This window comes from Bactrocera neohumeralis, chromosome 6 (assembly GCF_024586455.1).
Source record: "Bactrocera neohumeralis isolate Rockhampton chromosome 6, APGP_CSIRO_Bneo_wtdbg2-racon-allhic-juicebox.fasta_v2, whole genome shotgun sequence".
Classification (NCBI taxonomy): Eukaryota; Metazoa; Arthropoda; class Insecta; order Diptera; family Tephritidae; genus Bactrocera; species Bactrocera neohumeralis.
In genome coordinates, this window is record NC_065923.1 from 22,654,969 (window position 1) to 22,679,932 (window position 24,964).

The window sequence follows — 24,964 nt, forward strand, 5'->3', positions numbered from 1 at the left end:
ACTTAAAATTTTCGGTTATTATTCTCAAATATGTATGTAATATTTGATATATGTAGACAAAAAACGATTTTTTGAAATTCACAAGTGAATAATATATCTTAATACTAGCATTTATGCTCAATATTCACACCTCATCTCTTCTTCAAATACACTACAATGCTTCCAAAGCTTAACACTAGAGTTAACTGAGATCTCTTAAATAAGATCCCCAACTCCGATGTATTTCAGAGTATCCATGCCTAGAATTCGATAGATCATCACTGCCTCTCTTGCTTTTCTGTTAAACACCCAAACTGAGGAGATTTGAAATTCTGACTTTACACAAATAAATAGTCTTTTTAACTTTGAGGATTCTTTACCTCTTTAAATTACCACTTTGTGATTGGATTTCTATTTTATTATGCCAGTTTATGTAATTTGTTCCAGTTATTTGTTCGATTCACCAGTCACCAAGCTCTGAAAAACCGAAGTTCATATGATAAATAGTAAACTAGAGTTGTAAATATTAATGTTTTGAGTTTATAAAAATCAGTCTAAATGATATTTATTTAATTACGTAACTTTTTCTGTTAAAATCTAATAATGAACTCCGAATTTTCTACATGGAAATAGATTTTTGTTAGTTCAGATATTAAAATCATATATACATAAGTAATACATATATATTATGTATATTTAAGTTCATTTTAGAAAATATCAATCTACAATGCGTAAAACCTCTTGACACCACTACATAAATTCAGAACTCCTTTAACTTCAGCGGTTGCCCCAGTATTCACAAGTACAGTTATAGATGAATTTGTAAATACAAACAAGTACACATAAATCCAAATATTTGTTATATATACCGCTATAAATATATATAATATGTAAAAAATATGTGTTACTGCCTGATTGGTATGCTGCCGGTGTTAGGCTCACGGCCTCATTGCCATTGCAACGACAAAGCAATCTTTTTCAGTTGCAGTCAAAGTCGCTGTTGGTGTTGTTTTTGTTGTTACCGTATTGCAATTTCAATGAGAAATTATGATACTTTTCTGAGGTTGCAAACAACTCGATTGTCTTTCGACATGACTTGTGGCAGCAAAATTTCGAAATAATTTGAATTGCAACGCGTTCGCGACAAAGCCGCTCGCACAGCAGCTCGTACGTAGGCCGATCGTTTCGATTACAATGCTTAAACTGCGAAATCCAGTGGCTTTGAAAATCCACCAAATGCCGACAAATTAAAACTGAATTAAGAAAATCAAGACAAAAAAAAAGCGACAAAAAATTTATTGTAAGAAAATATATGTTATTTGCACGCATTTTTTCAACTAATTAGTAGTTACATGGGTAGATTTATTTATATTTACATATGTACATACATTTTGTCGAAATATTTATGTGATTTTTTGGACCAAAATCTCTGTTCTTAACTATAGAAAATTCTCAAAAATATTTCGGAAAATTTTTGACAAAAATCTGGGCGAGTCTAACTACCTCAAGCACAGTATTATGAGTTGCCACATAATAATGTATAAAGCAGCTGAATGAGTGAGAGTGAATTATGCAAAATGCAGCTGAATCTCAAGCCACAAATTAGTTAAAGAGGCTTGATGGTAGGTCTCTTACTATTACTAAGATAGAGGTTCAACATCTAAATGCACTGCTTGCGTTGGTTATTGTAGGCAGAAATCCGGTAAGAAATATGTCAACACTTCGAAATCCATACCAAGTTATCTCACTCTGTCTCTTTGCATAAGTTTCTCAACGATCATATTTTGGTCTTCTATTCTGACGGGCGTTTATTTTTTTTTTTGACGCGTAACGATGGCCCCCCATCCCGATTTTCACAAGTAAAGACTGTTTAGGGATAAAACTCATTTTTGGTACGATAATAAAGTAAATTGTTGCATTTGAGGTGAGAATAATCCACAAGCCATTGTTAAGGCGCATTTAAATCCTTAAAAAGTCACTCTTTGGTCTTAGAGCATCTATTGGCAGAGGGAATCATTGGTGCATATTTCTTCAAAAATGAAGACGCCACGGTGTAACAATCACTGAGAACGCTATAGAGTCCTGATTACTGCCTTTTTCGTGCCTGAATTAAAGAATGTTGATGTAGACGACCATTGGTTCCAATAAAACGGCACTACATGGCATACAGCCAAAGGAACAAGCAATTTATTAGAGAAAACTTCTGGTGAGCGCATTATCTCGCTTCGTGTACCCATGGTGTGGCCTCAAAGTCGTTGATTGTCTACGCAAATAAGCCCGAGACGATTGATGTCTTGAAAGAGAATATTCGCCACGTTATTGCTAACTTACGGCCTCAAATGAAAAGCAAAAAGTGGTCGATAATTGGGCCTCTTGGTTGGAATTTATGATTCGTTTATTATGATCCCTTGGAACAATAAACCCAAGACGTCAAGTCTTGATCCTGCATAGTGTAATTCCGAACCTCTAACTCATACACTAATCTGTAACTGTTCAATAAAACAGTTCCTAAAGACAGAATCGTGTTACAGCCAGAATCTACCGTCAAACCTTAGAAAGATTTTTCAGCATAGCGCTTCAGGATTGATAGGATTTGGATTCAAAGTAATTTACTACTGTAAATGATGTCATATAAAGACGTCGTCAAGAAGTCAGGACCTCCAATTGCTCAAACTTTTATGAGCAAGTACAGGAGTTAAGTTGAAAAACACAGTTCCTAGGAATTTTCCGGTCACAAAACCCCAAAAATTAGCCATATCAGATAGATAATATCATATTTAGAAAAACATACATACACTGAAGCCCACTTTTAGCAGCATTTTCTATCAGCGATATCTGGGTGGGGCGGATTCGCTGGAGAAGAGGCGCAGGAGCTTTTTCACGGGTGGATCGAAGCTCAAGGAGAAGGTTGGAGGGGTAGTTTTCAGTCAGAATCTCTCAATCAACCCTTGTTTCAGACTTCCAGATCACTGTAGTGTCTTTCAAGCAGAAGTAACAGCTATTACTTCAACGTAGTGAGGCAGCTTTTAGGGAGATATGCAACCACTTCGATTGCAGAGCTGTTATACCAATCTTGAACTCGCTGACAGTGAGTCTTAGTCAAGGAGTGTATGATCTCACTAGATGTGGCAACAAGCTACTTCCTTTTTAAACTTGCCTGTGTGTCAGGCCATCGTCGGAAACTGTAAAGCCGATGAGCTCGCTAGAAGGAGCACTCTTACCCAAATCTCACTAGCATGGGAACGAGCAGCTGTTCCCTTGTCGTCGTGCACTCGGGCGCTGGATGTATGGATCTCCCGCGAGCTCAATACGCGTTGGTCAGCAACCAGCACTTGCCAGGTTGCGCAAGCCTTCTGGCCACGAGTGGAACTCAAAATAACGACGAATTGGCTGAAGTAGATATTAGCCAGCTCCACAGGCGTCTAGGCGCTTTGTAGTTATAGGATGATACTTTTGATCCGTACTTTCGGACAAACAGTCCGAGTGTAATTTCTTCGTGGTCTCAGGAATATCAGCCTATTTACTGCAACCAACATAACATAGAAATACAACTTACTGTAGCGAGACCTAACGAATAGATTGTTCATCGATTGATTATCAAAATTTCAGAAAAAAAATATCTTAAATATTTCAGCTGTAAATTTTCTGATATTGAGTTCACAAAACCTCTATGTATAAAATTTCATGTCAAGAATAAAAAGGATAAACTAGAAATCTTAAAGCTCTATCACTCTCTCTCTCTCTCTTCCACTCAAAATTACTTTTCGCTTCGAAAACTCCAATCACATATACCTTTTATTGTTAAATTGCCTGTCGCTACCACTTGTAATTTCTGCCTTTACTTTTATTTTCACTTCGCGAAACGCCGTTAAGGCGCTTTTGGGCTGCATTTACCGCTCGCTGCTTACACGAAAAGGCATAATTATTAATTTAACACTCAGATAAGATCGATATGCTGGTAAATTTTACGGCAGCAGCCAAACGAAGGACCACCCATGAGCTGCAACACCCCTGGCCGCAGGACTTGCTCCAATTAAGTGCGCACACACAGACCCGGCGACTTTCAGCGGGCTGATAAAGAATGCTTTGTTTAGCATATTTATGCCTCTGGAAAGAATGTAAAACTACAAATGGGCAAAATACAAGTTATAAGCCAAGGGAGCCGAATTCCATCAACGGTCAAGCGGCTGCTGCGTGTAAATGTAAGTACATAAATCGCTTGGGTTAAGAATCGGTAGCTAATGGTAAACGCAGAAACCGAGGTAGGTCGTTTGGTGATTAAGCAAAAAAATAATATGGATATTCAAACCCAGTGGAGACTCGCTCACGGCTTTGCATGCATACTCTGAAGAGGATGGCCTTCTTATTACCTTCTATGGGTTCGGGAAACACTATTATGGACTAGCGTAAGCCCTGCAACCTACAATAATAATATTACGACGTTATAAGAACTTGAGAAAATCTCGGACTGTACACTCAATTTTGGCGAATACGTCCAGATTTACCTTTGGGCTTTGTACACCCCATCAAACCGTAAATTTCATAATATCGCTATTGTAAGAGGCAAAGTTTTGTCAGTATTGAAATGAATGATGCCACGGATTCAATAAAAGTTCCCCTCCAAATACGAATAAAACAATGTCTTGGATTAAACTAGGATTATAATTTGAAGAAATATAGCTGTAAATCTTGATGCCTTAATTATGAGTGAATATCTACGAGATAGGATGGTTTCCTCAAAAAAGACTGTCGCTCCAGATAAATAGAGAGTCTGTCTTCAATTTATAATACCATGGTCGGAAAATCTCTCCGCTATGATGAAACTTCCGGTTACTGGCTAGAATTTTCGACTTTGGATGGTTTTCAGCTTCCAGGATAGGAGAATCCATTAGAAGACGACAGTTATGAACGAAAAGACCAGAAAATTAGATCTTCGATGTTTACTATGACGACAGTAGTAAAGGAGAGCATATCTTGTGTCGGATTTGTGGATGGATTGAGAGACCGACTTTAGTCCTTAATACCACGGAATGAATTTCCAATCTTTATGAACAAATTTTCGGTTACGGGCTGAAGTTCATTGACTGAAGAAGACTCTGAAGACGAGTTAATGCAGTAGAAGTTTTCAGCATAGGCGGATTCATTTGCTGCTGCTGCTGCCTCCACTCCAGTTGCTGATGCTGGCGCTGCTGCCGAAAAGACGGAAAGAAGCCAGAAAGGAGGAGCCGGAGTCCGAGGAAGACGACGATACGGGTTTCGGTCTTTTCGACTAAACAACTCAACACTAAAGTTAAAAAGGAGGAGTCGGAGTCTGAGGAAGACGACAATATGGATTTTTTCTGAACCAAACTACCAACTTATGGTTGGGCTGAAAAAGGAGCTCGTTCCCAGAAGTTTTCTCAGAGTTCTGAGCCAGTATTCTGTATTTTTTCAAAATGCCACACAGAAAAACGGAAAGACGGAAAGGAAGCCGTAACGAAAAGAGAAGGGCCGATTTTAATCTCAGCTCTTCGGATCCAAAATCTTTGGTTTCAATTATACTTGTATGAACTGAATCTATTAGAACAGCGGTCAAGCTTTGGTCCTCCCTGGTGTCATTTCAAACCTCTAACTTATACTCCATTGCTTAACGATGCAAAAGAACAATTCCAAAAGACAGAACCGTGATACGGCAAGAACTCAACCGTCAAATCTCAAAAACATTTAGCAGCAAAGAAGCTCGGGCTCGTCTGGACTTGTTTCGGAACTGATTTCAAAAAAATCTAACCAACATTTTTTTCGTAAGAAGTTAAATTGCAAACGCAAGTATGCTTCCCTAACCAGTTAAGTAACTGGTATTTTTGTAATTGAACCACTTCACTACTCTACTTTTCTTAACTATGCGAGCCTCACTTATATGTCGGATTGTAATGGAAAACTTTAATGTGTTAAGCGGTCAATAGTTAAGAATATAGCGCAACTACATTTTCGATTGAGCAATTTTGCTCACCGCAGAGCAATAAACAAGCACCCAACCAATAAACCAACTAACCGAATAACCGATCAATTGACCCAGAGGCGTCGGGCCCACCTCACCGTCGCATTACATGTGGCATACGAACGCGCTCGATTCGGGCTTGCGGTGCGGATGAAGCGATTGTATGAATGATATCGCTCAATTATTTAATGTCTGCGAAAATGTGCGGCGGGCATTTTCAACGACTCGCAATATTCATGTTTCTAGGCGCAAACAGCGCGAGCAGCAATATCAGCGACGGCGAGCGGGGTGGGCATGACAAATGACGAATTTACATATAGACGAATAAATTTACGAGCAAAAGGGAGTGAAAACTGACTAACAAATGCGGGCATTCGAAGGTCTTGTTGTTGTACATGTCCTAGCGATATTGAATGCATTTCATTATGTTTTGTTTTATTGCTCGACTTGCGAAAGGCTCGCGGCTGGTCGCTCCTATTTCATGTTTTTACCTTAGCAGCTACTGCTCCTTTTTATGCGCTACGTCGGTGGCAGCGCAAAGCGACGGACAGACACGATGACTCGCCCAATGCCTGGTTAGCACCTTGGATAAGTCTTAAATGTATGCATGTGTGTGTGGGTGAGTGCTTTTAAGCGTAGCTTATTGCTACTTATGTTGCATGCCACATTTTGTGGTAAGGCAAAGTCAAAATGAGCAATGCTTAAGACCGCTGGTGCTGTTGAAGTATATAATTTTGATTGGCAGTCGAAAAGCGATTCGTTACGAATGCAAACACGAATTTCTATGTAATTTTTTTCTTTATGGAATGAAAGATAAGGTTGCCATATATTTACGAAAATGCTTTAAAAGTAAAAAATTTAAGATCGCAAAGAAATCGGGAAAATTTGTATACCTCAGCAAAACAAGCCCTTCCATTGAATGCGTTGTTGTTGTTGTAACGATTATGTAGTCCCATGAGCGTAGTACAGTTCAGATAAGTTGTCAACGAGGGCATCCAACGGAAGGCCCAGGAAACGTGCTGTTTCGAAGGGGTCGGACCATAGGTAGAGGGGTGTCAGGCTTAGCTGGGCACGCAAAGAGGTGGTTAGAGTCATGCTAGGACTCGTTGCATGTTGGACATATTTTTGATACGTCGGGGTCGATTCTGGGTAAGTAGAGCTTATTCTGATAGAGTATCGAGAAGTCAGCTGGCAAGGGTCACTCTCGATTCTCGCGGCAACTTGAACTCGTCATCTGCAATGAGTGGTGGTTTGACTCCAAGTGAGATTGAGTCGATGAGGGTGTTTATGGCTCCTCTATGAATGGCGGTCAGGACATGTCTGAAGTTAATTGCGTCCGAAATCTGGTCGTATCTTACGACGTCAACTTAGTTGAGGAAGGACCCCTTGATGCCCTTAGAAGGCGGTTCCGCTTCAAGCATGTGATTGTAGGAATGATTTCTACGAAAACACTCCAGTTAAAATTGCTTGAAAATGTGTCCATTATGCTCCTTAACTTGGAGCATAGGGGTCTCACTGCTGCGTTTCACTGCATCCAGGCGACCATATTGTTACAAGGACCGGCCGGCCGATTGCCTTGTATGTTGCCAACAACATTTATTTATCTTTTACCCATGTGCTCCAGTGAATGCGTGGGCGGATTTGCTTCCGTTGTCCACCCATGGACTTTGAATCGAAGGAGCTTTGCGCTGGAGCATCATCTTCCAAGAATACAGCCGCTGGTTAGCGATCCGTGCAGCACATACAGTTCGTGGTTCCATCGCTGTCGGGGGCGGCTCTAAAAACCTTGCGGCGAACAGTTTCCTCGAATATTCCAAGTGCTTTCTCATCTCTGTTCGTCATCGGCCATGATCTGCTTTTCAGTTAACTACCGATCCCAAAGTAGTACCTGTTGGCAAAAGCTATTCGATCCAGAGATCAAGGCTTTGATTGTTTATGGTTTTTATGTTGGTTCCAAGATATACAGAGTCCCTCTTTTCTCAAATTCATAGCTGCCAACATTGTCGTAGTTCTCAACACGCGAGTAATATCTGTATACGGAACGCAGGTACTTTGTCTTGCCCATGTTCAGCACAAGACCAACATTTTGCGCTTTTTTCCGTGACCGTGGATAGTCGTTTCGGTGCCTTTCGCAGCAACTCGGACTGACATATAGAACAACTTGACAAATTTTACGTCAAGATCTAAACTTGAAAGCGTACAAAATACAGCTTGTGCAAGAACTGAAGCCGCTTCTTCTCAAGCGACATTGCTTCGCTCTATAGGCTCTTGAAAAGTTTCCAGAAGATCCGACGTTTTCGAGCCAAATTTTGTTCAGCGGAGAGACCCATTTTTGGCTCAATGCGTATGTAAGCAACCTGAAAAGATTCAAGAACAGTCATTTCACCCAGAAAAAAGAACGGTTTGGAGTGGTTTTTAGGCCGGTGGAATTCTCCAAAAATTATGCCGGTGAGACCATTATCGCGCCATGATAACCATCTATTTGATAAATGAAATTGAAGCTCGTGATCTCGGCAACATTTGCTTTCAGCAAGACGCCTTGGAGTAAAACATCACGCATGTCATTCGCCAGTTACCAGTCGAAATGCTCGAACGAGTCATCGAAAATTGAACTCAACGGATGGACCATCTGAGACGTAGCCGCGGCCAACATTTGAAAGAGATAATCTTCAAAAAGCCAAAGAATGTTCTTTCAAATGATAATAAACATTCCCCATTTAATTTGCAGCTTCTGTGTTTTTTCTTGAAAAAGTTAGGGAACCTCGAAATCGATCACCCTTTATAAAGTATATGTATGTATATACAAATTATAAGCTGGCCGAGTTGAGCCATTTCCATTCATTTGTATATACTCTGTCTGAGTTTTGAGTTATCGATCTGAGATATCGATCTGAAATCTTGCACATGTTCTTTTTTCACCAAGAAGCTGATCATTTGTCGAGACCACCGATATCGGACAACTATAGCATATAGCTGCCATACAAACTCAAATCCTTGTATGAAAACATTTTCATTTGATAAAATATCGTCAAAATGGCATGGTTTTTTTTCAAGGCAACATTGCAATCACTTTCGAAAAATCCAATTTTTACAAATCACTCTGGCAACACCTCTAACGGCCTACACTTATTTAAACCTAACTGTAATAACAAAATACCCAATGCTTTCTGAATTTACTATTCAAAGAACAACGGCTCAACGACTCTAGCGACATGCCAGCTGGCAAAAACTGGCAGCTAGACTGACAGACAGACAGACCGATAAGCTAAACTTGGCACGCTTGACGGCGGTATCGCCCCCAAAGGGAAAGATTATTACTTTATAAGCCATTTTATCTAATTTCGATTTATCTATTTGCATTTTTTGTTTTGCCGTTAATATTTCCTTATCTGTAAGTGTGTGCACGTGTGTGTGTGTGTGTGTTTTGTTGGAGTTTAGCGTTTTTTCTTGTGGCTTTTGTTGCCCACTTTGTACTCTAAGCGCATTTAGAGCACGTGCCACACGAAGTAAATTGATTTCGCCAGTAGGTGGAAAAATAAAATTAACTCTCGCCTCGCTGTGGCCGACATAAGCGCGTGGTCAAGGCGCAAAACCAGAAGTAAATGCAAAACTTGCGAACAAAATTTTAAATTAATATATTTGTGAATATGTATATCTAGTAATATTATATGTATGTGTGAGTTTCGCCTTCCATATCCGCTGCTTAGCTACTGACTCGCCGTTCTGGAATTCGCTACTAGCGCGGGCGGAGTCGCTTACGCCGCGCCGCCTGTGACTTTCAGTGCGGAAATGTAACCGCTTTATCGCGGGCGCGATTCGTACAAAAAGCATTATTTCCAAAATTACATTCATTAAAATTGACTTGGTTCATTTGTTGATCGCATTTGTTGTTAAGCGTGTTCTTTCCATTGCCGTCATTACGGCTGTCCGTCAAAGCAGTCAGTCAAAAGTCGCGTTATGCCCCCCGGCTCGATTAGTAATATTATAACAGATTACTAGATTTCGTGGCTAAGTGTTCGGGTAGCAGTTAAGATTGGCTTAACCATTGTTTGCTTACTTTTTTTCTCGCGCATAGCCGAATCTTTTTAATAGCAAATTACAATATTTTCAATTTTGTTTTGCCTCAAAGTGTGGTGTGTCCATTAAATTTTTATTTCATTTTAATATTCGCGTTTAGATTTATGCGCACCCCAAAAAAGCTGCTGGTCTACTTAAGGCATATTATGCTTTTCACCACAAATTACAGTTTTGTTTAGCGAGTGCACAAAAGAACGCGTAAAAGGAAACTAAAATGTCATTAAGTAAGTCGTTTAGCTAATAATTAATGTCACAGTGGATTTAGTGTAATTGGATTGTCACGTCATTTATATTTATATTGGATTTTTTATACATTTGTTAACCTACTAGCAAAAGAACACTTTTTAATATTGCATATTTATTGATCTTTTAACTAAATTTTTCTCGATAACACTTCTGTGCCACCATTTTATTGTATCAACATAAGACTAAGCTTGGCGATTGCTTCTTTTTTAATGGGTAACATGATTTTAGGAGTTCAAAACAAAGTTTTTTTTTATTATCTTATTAAATTTAACAACACCTCTAGAATATTATCCTAAATTGATCCGAGTAATAGTTTCGGAGAAACAGCCTTCAGAACTTGTGCGCTCGAGGCTAGCTGGACTAAGTGCGCCGTCTTTAAACGCGTTTTTCTTGAAATTATGTCTTTGAAGTCGGTCGGCAAAATTTCTCGAGAACTACTTAACCAATCTGAAATTTTACACATGTCTTCGAGATGCAATTCTTAAAGTCTTGGGCGAAGGATTTTTTCGAATACAACTATTTGAAATAAAAAATATCGCAAAATTTTCCTTGACATTTTCATTTTTGCGGAAATATTTCTGCCAAAAGTTTTCATTTTTTTCGGTCGTCCAAGTTCTAAGTTTAGGTTTTATCTAACACACGTGTTTTTTCACTTTAGATGATCCTGTATGCAGTTATCCCTCCAAAGTGGGCGCATCTTTTTCCAATCGGTTAACAGAAATGGCGCAATGGCCGAGTTTAAAATGTTCTAAAAATTGCAGAATTTCTTTATTAATAGTGTATGTTTGTACCGATAAAAAATTTTAATAAAATGTTTAATTTTTATATGAGAAAAAAAAGTTGAAAAAAGCTGTTTTCTACCCAAGGAAACCCATGTAACCCCTTAACTGTCGTTCTGCAAGCATTTTCTAAAAGGAAAAGGAATTTGAAAAAATTGGATTTTTCAAGAAACGCGTTTTCGAGCTCTCTTACCATCTCTCTTACACTTGCCTGACGATTTTCAGGCAGCATACCCTTAACTTTTTTAATATTTTCTTCAGTTGAAGAGATCGAAGACCGTCCAGAACAAGGCATGTTGTGTTTCTAATAAAACTGAATCACCGTAAGCTTTTTCTGATATTCGCAACGTTTTCGTACACGAAATTCTGTTAAAAATACAAAATTTGAGATAAATTCTTTGTTCGATATTTTTATCCATTGTAAGCAGCTTTCAAACTGGATAACAGATCGCGCTCATATTTGGCATAGTAATTAAGGACAGTCCTACCAACTTAGCATGAAATATCATTTACCCGGTGAATATAATTACAATTTCCAGGTGCTTTTTTGTCCCAATATACATACCCAATATAATTGATCTCCTTTCACTGTTCTATTGCATAATCTTGAATTCCTTCGCAACATTTTTTAATATTTCAATCAACAATTTTGTTAACACATCACAATATTTCACGGCCTTTGATCTACTAAAATTGATACCTACAGTTGTTTTCTGTTTTTGATCCCAAAAAAATACTTTTTTTGGTTGTCACACTAGGTGTCTCCCTTAAGATCTGCAACAGGGAAAAGTTTATGGTTTGGCAGAATACAATGTAGCAATTTGAAGTCCAATTCAAGAGATTTTTTCCAACTTATTCTTCTTCAAAGTTTTCAATAACACTTTATGGTATAGGACACTTTATTCGCGTGGATGGCTGTCGATTTGATTGAAATTATGAAGCCATAATTCTTCTATTGTCATACGTTGACCTTATATTTGAAGGGGAGATATACAAAGAAATATTGTTTATATGAGTCTTAATGAATGTTATATTTATTACTCTAAAAATATGAACATTTTTTATAACTTTGATGTGATACCCTAAACTTTCGTTGGGAGAAGATGACAGCATTCAAAAAGTTCTGAAAATATTTTGAGTTAATATAGCCAATTGAGTTCGCCTCTTCGTCCGTCTGCGTATTTCCTTACATATTCACTGAATTTCAACGATATTTTCATAACTATTACATACTTCCTGGAACCTAACCTCCATAGCTTATAGTTTTCATGCTACTGATTATTCAGAAACGACATTTTATTAGCGTATGCACCTATAATTATCCGAAAAGAGAGCCGAAAAGCTTTACAGAGGTAAACCAGAAAAAAACGAACTTAATTCCGAAGGGTTATTCCCTCGCTAATACTTAGAAAGAATGAAATTCGGTAACAGAAATGATATTATTATCCATATTAAAATAATAATTATAATATTTATATTGATATACTTTATTTGCACAACAACGCGTTAGTTATCAAAATATTTCATTCAATTAGTTATCAGTTTGATTCTCCTCACTTTACCATTCTTCACTTTCCTGCACTTGACCATTTTCAACTCGATGAGGAAACAAATCAGAGCACAAAACATACCAAATCCCCAAACGACAAATATCAGCGAAAAATGTTCGACTTTGAGCGGTTGAAAGATAATGGAGACAGTGCGGAAGAACCGTATCTCATTGCTCAGGATGCCCTCCTCAGCGCTGTCGATGAACATTTTCTGAAAAATACCCGAATCGAAAACACTACGCAAATAACGATTAAACAGCTGCAAAAACGGCGAACCATGCGGCAAACTTATGAACAGTGGCACCTGTGTGAGCTCCTCGGCGATCAGCTTAAAACGCGGTATACGCAGGAATTTCTGCTGATACATAAAAAAGTTCACTTTATCCTCGATGTAGGTGAGTATGTACGAGGTGTTCAAATCGCGCAGCAACTGATAGTCCTCCGATGGGCTCACCTCAAGCAAGCGATCGTAAATGATTTGCGGTATACCCGATAAACGACTCATGTAGGCGATGTCCATCTTCGTCATGGGCAGTGAGAATTTCGTGCGCGCGATATCAGCGATGCTGTTGACCTGCGGCTCATACAGCCGCGATATAAACATGCTGGCCATACTCGTCTGATACAAACTGGTCAAAAGAAAGCTACAAGCCAACAACAAAAGGGCGCAGAACATTTGCGCACTCGTACAGCGACTATAGTAGTAACTCGGCAGGTAGAGCAACGAGCTGAGGCTGCGCAAAAAAGCCAAGCCAAAGTTCACTCGGCGCCCGCGTAGCCAAGAGAGCAGCATTTGTGCCAGGATTGCATAGCAAAGTGCCAACATTATGAGCAACCAGAGCAGACTCGTCAGAGGTTTGAGGATGTACATATAGAGCGGCAGTGGTGCGGCGTAGGGCGCCATTAAAAACGTGCGATAATTACAAATTACAGCGCTGTGCGAATAATTGGGATATATGAAGAGCAGATCGGCCAATATATCGATTTCCTTACGCTCAAACGCCTTAATAATATTCGTTAAGTTCATTTGGTAGGTGGGCATGTGTACCTCTTCAAACCGACCGTTATAATGTTGTGCGAATAACAGTATCAATCGATACAAATAACCGGCATTAGCGAGATTGCCATTAGCGTCGGTGTAGTGATAAACCCGCGGCGCATTATTGCTAATGCTCGAGCGTAGCGCATAACCTTGAAAATTCTTCAAGTGCCTTTTGTCGTAATACTCGCTGAGCTTGCGCAAAGCCACCACTTTTATGCGTGGAAAGGGTTGATATGTGTAGAGCGTTCGATTGACCAAAACCAGCACGTTGACGAAGCCATTACGCCAGCAAAGTTGGAAAAGTGTGGTTAGGGTTGAAACATCTCGCGAGTTTTCGTTTTCGTACACGAACAGCACATTCGTGTAATGCAGTTTCCACAGTAGTTCGACCAAAAAATGCATAGTGCGGTTCGTGTCGTTTGCTTGTAGAAAAGCAATGGTTAATATATTTTCCGTTATGCAGCCCTTCAAGCTTAGCTGGGCCGTTTTTTCGTAGTTAACGATTAATTTCGGTGTCGCAGCGCAGCCCGCATAGAGTTCCTTGGCATAAGCTGCGTTAGTGTTCAAAAAAATATTTAATTCCAGTTTTAAATTTGAGGTTAAGTTATTAATAAGATCGGAAACTGTTGCAGCGCGCACAATTTTGCTGAGTTGTAGCGTTGAAAACAGCAATAAAAATATTTTTTGAATTTTCATTTTCGAAAATTTTATTATTATTTTTTAATTTTTTACTTAATTTTATATATTTTTTGAATTTTATATATGTTTTTTTAATTTTATATCTTTTATTCAATTTTTTCTTTAATTTTTTTATTTGATTTTTCTTTTCATTCCAAAAAATTATTTATTTATAATTTTTATTCAATATTTTTCTTTTATTTTTCCTTTTTACGTATTTTTTCCAAAATTTCAAAATTTCCAAAATTTTTTTCCAAATAAATCCGTGACCAAACTTCCACCGTTAGTCCAAAGCGTCAAGCTCTAACTGTCCGCCTTGGCGTCGCGCCTAATATTATTCAAGTAACTGCGCTATCAAATAACCGTTTTATTTGTTAAATGTCAATTGTAATTGAGTAATCAACGCCTTAAAACCGAATTTCATAAATCAGTGATTTATTGCGACATTCACGGTTATAATTGTGTCATTTAAGACTATCGACAATCTACCTACTTAAATTTCATATTATATAAGTGCTTATTTATTACCAAATTACAACCCTGCCTGCATTAATCATACATATGTGTATACAAACATACATGTGTACACATACGTAATTGCCTAATTTATGCTTCTAAACACACTCAAACAATATTAGGCGTGGCTTTAACTTAATCACAACCTCATTTAGCTGTTGGTATGAACATTGACCACGTGTTTAGTTTTTGTTTATCAATACAAAATCTTCCTGCTGTTGTCTCTTCCCTTAACACGTTTTTGTTTTCAAATTATGAAAGATTCTATCAAAAATTTCGAACACTTGAAGCTTATTGTAAACGATTCTGAAGAGACAAAGGAAACCAAACAGAGTTCATCGAGATTTTAAAATCTTTTAAAAACTTTTTGTTGGCATCTTTCGAGCACATAGCTCTTTCAAGCCTTTTCGAACACTAAGTTCCTTTTTTTTGATGATTGTGACGGACTCATGTTTCAGTTAGGGAGAGGTGCTTTGAGTAGTAAATGTAGAAAAAAATGCCAGAGAGCTAACTAAGGGGCTTAGATTTAATTTTTTAGACATTAAAGCTGAAATATGACTGTATAACGAATTTTTCCAAAAAAGTGCTACAAAAGTTTTTTTTAATAAAACAAATACGGTTTTGGGATACCAATGAAATTCTTTATTTCTGTGAAAGTACATTCGATGCCATTCTGTTGGAACTCGATTTCTTTTGCATGATCACCACTGGCACGTTTGAAGAAGTCCAAACCCTGAACCAAATTTTCGACGGTTTTCGAGCATAAATCGGCCGATACTGCTGCAATTTCAAGTTCAATTTTCGTACGAAGTTTATCAATCGTCGCTGGCTTGTTGGCATAGACCATAGACTTGACGTAGCCCCACAGGAAATAGTCTAACGGCGTCAAATCGCACGACCGAAGCGGCCAATTGACTGGGCCATTTCGTGAGATAACACGTTCACTAAACTTGGTTTTCAATAAATCGATTGTGACATTCGCTGTGTGGCTTGTGGGGCCATAATGTTGGAACCACTTATTGTCCAAGTCCATATCATCCAATTAGGACCAAAAATATTCGGTTATTATTGAGCGGCAGCGATTTCCATTAACAGTAACGTGCCGGTCTTGATCATCACGGAAGAACTACAGCCTAATGAGGACGTCGGCCCGTAAACTGCACCAAACCATAATTTTTTCGGGATGCAATAGTGAGTAGAATAGTAGTATTTAGAGTTCGTGTGGATTGCTGCCAGACCAATAATGAATATTTAGCTTATTGACGAAGCCTTTCAGCCAGAAATGAGCCTCATCGCTAAAGTTGGGTTTTCGATGAAAATCCCGATCATTTTCATGTTGTTGCTTAACCCAATTCACGAACACGACGATTTTGGTTCAGTTCTTGCGTCAATTTGAAGTTGTAAGGATTTAGGCCAAGATCTTTTAACAAAATTTGCCCAACGCCCAACGCTTGAGAACGACGTATGAGGAGCTGATTCGGGTCTTTCTCAATTGATACGCTAGCGGCAGCAATATTCTTGACAATATGGGCGCTTCTGTGTCTCACTGGCACGGGAACATTTTTTTACTGTGGCTGTGGACTAAAATTTTTCCACTAGACGATCAATTGTTGATCTGACAGGACGATTATGAAGACGATAAATTGGACGTAGCACTCTTAAAGTTGAGGCCACTGACTCCGAATTTCGGTAGTAAATTTTAATAATTTCGACTTGTTGTTTTATCGTATATCTTTCCATGAAAAGGCAAACCTTATAGAAGAGGTGTCACCCCGACTGCAGAAAAGCCTAGCGCTGAGCTTGCTAACTGTGTGCTTAGAGCTAGTAAAGGAGTGTATATCTTCACCAGAAATAGCATCAAAGCAAAGAGGGCACCCGTGCCCCGCTCACATTGATATGAGACCGACTTGGATCTCCATTGGCATCTTGCCTTCTAACACTGGCGCACGTTTAGCAGGTGCTGGTTGGCACGACCGACGACTGAGAGATCATTTTGGCCTACAGTTTATGCGGTAAACCTATTGACGGATGCATGTTGTTAAAGTTGAGGGTCCATTGTCCAGCCTTTGTAAGACTGAGGTTGAAACATTTCAGCAGTCTTCCACTCGGTGAACCATCAGTGAAATCTTTGTTAAGATTGTCATCTCATAATCTATTCATACCTTACCTAACATCTCGGAAATGAAGTTTTATTGATGATTGAAGAATAGGGAAGTTTCTTAGAAAATATCCCTTTTGTGACCCCTACACGACAAATTCGGATCCTTGGCATAAGTTTAGAGCTAAAGAGCTCATCGTCAACTTCAAGCAATTTCTTTTCTAATACTACTACGTTTCGGTAAACGCCTCTAAAAGATTGCGGCAACTGACACGATTGAAGGCTATGGTGTTTGCGGCGTCCTAGGGGGATATTCTCATTAGCTAATTAGCGCAGCACTGACCTTCTCTATATTAATTTTGGTTTTTCCTTACGAGTTACAAGCAAGCAACAAGCTTCTAATGCTATCTGGAGTCTGGAGTTCGAACTTACCCACTCCCAGCCAAGAAAGAGTTCCATAAAGCTATTAAGCCCATCTAAATAGATGTTTAATGTAGGGATAGCCGTTTTATTCGAACCAAATGTCCTATATTCGAGAAGCCTCTTAAGATTTGGTAGGAAGACGTCATCATTAAAGACTTAATCTGATAAAACCGGGGATGGGAAAGCAATGGGACTCGAGCAAGCATCCCGTGGTTATGTGACATCAAAGCAAACTCCACCAGTCAAATTCTATAAGCTCTTAAATCGACGGTTGAACCACTGGATAATCACTTTCATATGTTTTCATTGATCTATGTAAAGCACCACTGAATCCAAACAGAATGTTACAACAAACTTATTTATAATCTAAAGGATTTCGATATCAATAAATGTTTTACAATCAGTATTAAGTTGGGATATGGAGCTTTATGAGCTATACTTCTGACCTCCATAGTTCTATGAGATATCACAGGAAAGTACTGCAGAAGAATAATAAAAAATGAAAGTTTGTGAAAGGGAAATATTAAGGACTACCCATAGTACCGTTTGGAAGCACCAATAGCGCTTTGGATAGATCGTTAAAAGAACTCAACTTGTTTCTTGCTCATCAGAGAAACCTTTAACTGAGTTAACATCTAATCGTCTTAGTGTTTCAGTCTGAATATTAAAACTGGTCGCCTAAACTGAGAGTGAAGCTAAATTCACATTATCGTCATGTGTCGGAAGTCCCTCTAATGGTGACCAAGTAGACTGTTTAGAGATATAATGCGAAGAGAGTATACCCGCAAAGCTTATCTGACTGACCAGGGCAAGGGCTTAGATAAATTCAATATTATTTGTTGAATTTTAAACATTCACAGATACATCCAACTACCCTCTCACGTCAAATAGAACCGGTAACACCTCATATTTCCCGAGGAGACCTCCTTTTAACAGCACCAAACACATAAATAATTTATATGGAATTCTAATTAATTATCTCACTTACAAGTACCAACAATGCCAAGCCGAAGAATGGCACTATTTGAGGCATAATTTCACCGACCAACAGCCGAACGAACGCTAAGTATACGCACACACGCATACATGCACACATACACATGTGTGTGGCTGGTATGTAACGGCAAGTGACGCAAATGAGTGCGAATGGGTAAAGAGCAAATGATGTGTGTGCAATTATAATGAATTATTGGTATTTTTGAAACGTTTATGAGGCTGGGGCCGTTTCAAAACTGAAATTTATGTGGTGTTGCTGTCGACATAAAGTACATTTTATTGCCATTTAAATATGATAAATAAGCAGCATTGTTGGCAGGCGATATGCAGGTCGAGGTACTCTATATACTTGCATGTGTGTGTGTGTGCGTGCGTGTGAATGTGATTTTTGACACTACATTGAAACAGTCGTTTGCAGATAATTTACGAGCTGCATATTCACACAGAGACATGTACATACTTACAAGCTTATAATGCAATCATTAGCCGCCTCCTTGGTTCACCAAATTCCAAGAGCCACCAACTGTAGCAAATTGCTATAAGCAAGTGCCGGCCACAACAAGCACAAGACGTTGCCAAAAATATCAAAAATAAGAACAACCGTTAACTTCGACTGCACCGAAGCTGTAGTACCCTTCACAGGTGCATTTATTTTGGCATGAAAGGGCTATAAAATATTTTTGTTTTGTTTTTTAGCGGTCAGCTTGTATGGCAGCTATATGGTACAGTGATTCGATCTCAACAATTTATTCGGAGATTGTAGAGCTGCCTTGGAAAGTAAATTATGCCAAATTTCGTGAATATATCTCGTCAAATAAAAAAGTTTTCCATGAAAGAACTTGTTTTTCATCATTCAGTTTGTATAGCAGCTATATGCTATAGAGCTCAGATCCAAACAATTTCTCCCGAGGTTGTAGTGCTGCCTCGAAAAGTTACTTATGCAAAATTTCGGGTAGATATCCTGTCAAATAGAAAAGTTCTCCATACAAGAACTTGCTTTTGAACGGTCTGTTTGTATGGCAGCTATACGCTATAGAAGCCCGATCCAAACAATTTCTTCGCAGATTGTATTGCTGCCTTGAAGAGCAACCTATGTCAAATTTTTTGAAGATATCCTGGCAAATAAAAAAGTTTTCCATACAAGGGCTTGCTTTTAATCGTTCAGTTTGTATGACAGCTATATGCTAAGGTGATCCGATATCGGCGATTCCGACAAATAAGCAGCTTCTTGCAAAGTAAAGAACGTAGGTAAAATTTCAAATCGATATATTAACTATAAAGACAGACAGACAGTTTAAATATACTCAGCTCGTCACACTGATACTTGGTCTCCGGGCCTTCTGGGTATTACCAACTTTGTGGCAAACTGTATATACCCTACTCAATGTATAATATATGTATATATATTCAGCAGTGCATTCGGAATATTTTAGTGTTTCGATTCTCATTTTTATTTGTTGCTTTGCGGCACCAAAAGCAGCGGCAAATTGCATTTTTCCCTCATTGCAACATCAATGGCAGCGGCGGCTACTGCAAATGCGTAACATTCGGTTTTAATTGGTGAAAAATAGCCGGCATTTCATTGCCGTCACCAAGCTAACACTCCAACCACATACCGCCAATTGGTCATAAAAACACACACACATCTATATTTAAACATGAATATTTATCGCGTTACATATATGCGTGTGACAGCGCATGCGCCAACGCTTTCAGTGGTGTATAAAAAATTAAAAGCATTTACCGCTATCGTAGGCGATCAAGCGGTCAGACGTCGGGCGTAAAAGCGTAAATGTGGCGGCAGTAAACGCTTAAGTGCGACCTCGAAGGGTTTCAACTATTATTGTGTGCATACAATCATACTTCAACTTGTTAAATCAGGGTTGCCAAGTTAATTATTGCTTCACATTTGTTCATCCAATTGTAGAATCAATTCTTAATGTTATATTGCAAGCTAAGGCTCTTATAGAAAAAACTACTTCAAAAAATGTTGAAAAGAAGAGTAATGTCTTACTTATCCGGCTGCTTTGACAACCTGTAACTATTCCCTGTCTCCGTGGCTCAACACAACAAGAAAATGATATTTAACAGTTATTTAAGCCAACTTTTCTAAATTTTAGTGCTAACTTTCTCGATAGTAACCTATAATTTGACATAAAAGCTGATCTGATTAGAAAGCACAGTTGCCATTCTCATAATTCCACTCTCAGATTTGGTTCTGATTCAGCAGCGGAAGGAAATTCCGCCCACGAGGTTTATTTTTCGTTAACTCGTTTTTATACTCTCGCAACAATGTTGCTAAGGAGAGTATTATAGTTTTGTTCACATAACGGTTGTTTGTAAGTCCTAAAACTAAAAGAGTCAGATATAGGGTTATATATACCAAAGTGATCAGGGTGATGAGTAGAGTTGAAATCCGGATGTCTGTCTGTCCGTCCGTCCGTGCAAGCTGTAACTTGAGTAAAAATTGAGATATCGTGATGAAACTTTGTACACGTATTCCTTGGCTCCATAAGAAGGTTAAGTTCGAAGATGGGCAAAATCGGCATACTGCCACGCCCACAAAATGGCGAAAGCCGAAAACCTATAAAGTGTCATAACTAAGCCATAAATAAAGATATTAAAGTGGAATTTGGCACAAAGGATCGCATTAAGGAGGGGCATATTTGGACGTAGTTTTTTTGGAAAAGTGGGCGTGGCCCCACCCCCTACTAAGTTTTTTGTACATATCTCGGAAACTACTATAGCTATGTCATCCAAACTCTACACAGTCGTTTTCTTCAGGCATTTCCATATACAGTTCAAAAATGGAAGAAATCGGATAATAACCACGCCCACCTCCCATACAAAGGTTATGTTGAAAATCACTAAAAGTGCGTTAACCGACTAACAAAAAACGTCAGAAACACTAAATTTTACGGAAGAAATGGCAGAATGAAGCTGCACCCAGGCTTTTTTTTTTAAATTGAAAATGGGCGTGGCCTCGCCCACTTATGGACCAAAAACCATATCTCAGGAACTACTAAACCGATTTCAATGAAATTCGGTATATAATATTTTCTTAATACCCTGATGACATGTACGAAATATGGGTGAAATCGGTTCACAACCACGCCTTCTTCCAATATAACGCTATTTTGAATTCCATCTGATGCCTTTTCTGTATAATACGAGTATCTACATTAGGAACCAATGATGATAGCGGAATAAAACTTTACAAAAATACGGTATTTAAAAAATATGTAAATGACGTATAATGAAATCTCGATTATCACTTTATCATGCGAAAGTATGAAATGTTCGGTGACACCCGAACTTAGCCCTTCCTTACTTGTTCATATATAGTATAGGGCATAACCATCCGGTATTTTTACTACACTTTCATCCAATGATTTCTATGATAAAAGAATAATATTGATCACCTAAGGAAACTAGACATTTGTATAATCTTGAATTTTGTCTTCATGCGAAGCTTAAATCTACACCCACTGATTCCTAGTTCTAAATTTAAGTTATCCAGCGATTGTTCTCAGAATACTTCCTTTAATGTAGTTACCATAAGTTTAGTTTTTTTGCTTGTAAAAAGAAGTCCTTTGAAAAGTTTCGGGAATATAAAGAACCAAAGGAGCCTTTTATCTTCGTTAAGATCGCTTATGAGAATCATTAAATTTTATGATGAAGTTGTGAACAATTTGTTTTAATGGGATTGCTGTGAGCTGCGGATCTGAATAGAGAAGGTACAATCTTCTATAAGAGTGTACAGCTGCTCGCGTACGCCGATGACATCCATATCATTGGTCATAACAACCGCGTCGGTAATTCTGCTAGCTTCCGGTTGGACAAAGAAGCAAAGAAAATGGGTCTGGTACTGAACGACGACAAGACAAAATATCTCCTGTCATCAAACAAATAGTTGTCGCACTCTCTACATGGCTCCCTCGTCACAGTTGAGAGTCATAATAATTTCGACTATCTTGGAACGAACATCAACAACTACGAGAACCTAGCTCTTTCCAACAGATGTTACTTCGGATAAGTAGACAATTGAGAAATAAAGTCCTCTCTCGATGAGCAAAGACCAAATTCTACAAGTCACTCTTCATCCCCGTCTTGCTATATGGTGCAGAGGCATGGACGATGACAACATCTGATGAGTCGGCATTAGGAGTTTTCGAGAGAAAGGTTCTGCAGAAGATTTATGGTCCTTTGCGAATTGGCAACGGCGAATACCGCATCCGATGGAACGATGAGCTGTACGACATTGACAAAGTTCAGCGAATTAAGAGACAGCGGCTCCGTTGGCTAGGTCATGTTGCCTGAATGGATGAGAACACTCCAGCTCTGAGAGTATCAAATGATCAAATGATCAACTGGAACCATGCATTGATCGAAAATCGACCAGAGTGTGCAAGAAGACAAGGCAAAGTAATTTTGAACCTGCACACAAAGGAAAATCGGTTCAAGATATCATCAAAGTACTTGCCTGGGAGCTGCTACTCCCTTCGTCGAATTCACCAGACTTGACACCTTCCGACTAACACTTGTTTTCATCGATGGGCTACGCATTGGCTCAGCAGAACTTCGATAACTACCACCGAACTTGAAAAGGATTATTAGGTTTCGGATAAAAGGCTTCTTATGTAGAGCTTGAAACAAAATTAGAGCTATGATCTCTTGCATGAGAGTAACATGGCAGACTTCCATTACTACTAGTGATGGCCTAGATCGAAACTAGAGACAGTGTAATCATAAAGTCCTACTTGAAGTTTAGTATACAATTTTTTGACAAACTTCGCTCTCCGAGAGCAAACCCTGGCTTATGAAAATTCAACCAAAAGGTGGTCTGGGAAGTGAACATCATACTTCTTCAAGCTTGATCTCGATACAGTGAAGATTTGTATAATATACACACACCTCTTAAACGCAGCTTAAGGCTCATACAAGCCAATTCCGCTTTTCTTTTAGTAAAATCTCCCATGTTTCTCTAAATATGGCTTGACGAACTAAAACCGCAGCTTAAAATCGAAGGAAGGCTAGCTGTGGGATCTTTATTACGATAAAAACTTGGGCAAAAAACAAATTCTCTAGCCAGGTTGACGGTTCATAGCGTTTTATTGATTATCTGAAGGTTTTCCAGACAAGTTCTAGTGATTCTGGCGGTGGAACTGGGAAGAGTAACTGTTTAAACTTTCCAGTTGATTTATTTTGATATTTTGAACTCTCTCATTACTCAAACGATTATAGCTCTAATTTCGTAAGAGGAATGCGATACAAACTGTAGCAACGACAATTAGCTCAATGAAAACAGTAACAACCCGGTTTTATAAACGACCAAGGACTGTAAACTTGGCAGCAAAGCAAAAAAAAATATTTCAGGAATATTTTGTACAGCTACAACAACAATATATGAATCCAAAGTAGCACTGAAACTGAGAAAACTGTGTCTTAGGCAACCTTGATGGCATCTTTGCACACGAACCTTTCGCGCATGCGCGTAAGCGTGTGACCACTAAACCAAAGTCAACTACATTTGCGTTCGATAAGCATCACTAAAGGATTAGCAGCGCTAATAAATTTTCAAGATTATGTTGGCCATTTATGCGCTCGCTAATACATTCGCGCACATTCGCATATCTCGGCACTCGGCCGCATGTAGTGCCGTCGGTATGCCATGTATGAAGTTGTTGTAATTGCTACGCTGCTACCGATTGGCTGATAGTGGCAATTGACCATAGAGCCAAGCACTCGAGCACTTTCGACACACGCAGTAAGTGGAAGCCGCTGGCGTTGGACACCAACATTCGGCTATGGGCATTTGTCGCGTTCCCCTGTGGCGCAGTTGCCAATTTGGGATAGTTTGCATGCAACAACCACAACCATTCACCAGCCGCCAAAATGCCAACGAAGTATGTCGGAATGTATTGTGCATTCGGCTGCCAAAAGTCCAGCAGTAAGACGAAGTGTCACATGGTAATTACTCGAAATCTGCGTCGAAGCGTGCAAAACGAAGAAAGTCCCACGATCTGGAAGAGTTAACGAATGTTGTAAGCTGCTTTCTTAGGCACCATTTCTGTGGTTTAAATTTAATTTTAATTTATTTTGGATTAATTTTATGTTTTCTAATGTTTGGCAAATGTAAATGTGGAGTTTGGTTCTTAAGCTGGTAGTTTGAGGTTAGAAATGTCGAGTTTGTTTTTTAAGTGCGAAATTTGAGGTTAAACATGGCATAAGCGATTATTTTCCAACGTAACAAAAAATTTATTTCTGTCAATTTTGATCATATTTTGGTGCTCAAACTTAATAAAGGATTGTGTGAGCTTCCTTTGGCACATATGATCTGGGTTTTTGATGCTTCTAAAGCACAACTAAGCCCTGTTGACCTTAAGAGAATTTTTGATTCAAAAATATCGAAATAAAGGATAACCGTTTCTAAAAAATCACTAGAACGACTACTACTTTTTGAAAGAATAAACACTGAAAGCTCAAATTTAATGGGGGGTTGTTTATTATCATTCCAAAGAACATTCATTGCCATCTATTTTTTAAAGATTATCTATTTCAAATGTTGGCCGTGAAACGTGAAACTATCTCCTCACCGAGGTG

The 24,964-nt window shown here is 38.7% G+C and overlaps 1 protein-coding gene across 1 annotated transcript in view; it reads right to left on the reverse strand.

Moving 5' to 3' along the window:
• LOC126761822 (uncharacterized) overlaps window positions 1-23,339 on the reverse strand; it is a 73,305-nt gene extending 49,966 nt beyond the window's left edge. Inside the window, exons 1-2 of the mRNA XM_050478230.1 lie at window positions 23,276-23,339; window positions 12,616-14,201 (exon numbers count right to left, since the gene is read on the reverse strand). Coding sequence (XP_050334187.1) covers window positions 12,616-14,201; window positions 23,276-23,339 — 1,650 coding nt within the window. The remainder of the gene's footprint in view (window positions 1-12,615; window positions 14,202-23,275) is intronic.
• Window positions 23,340-24,964: the final 1,625 nt, after the last annotated feature.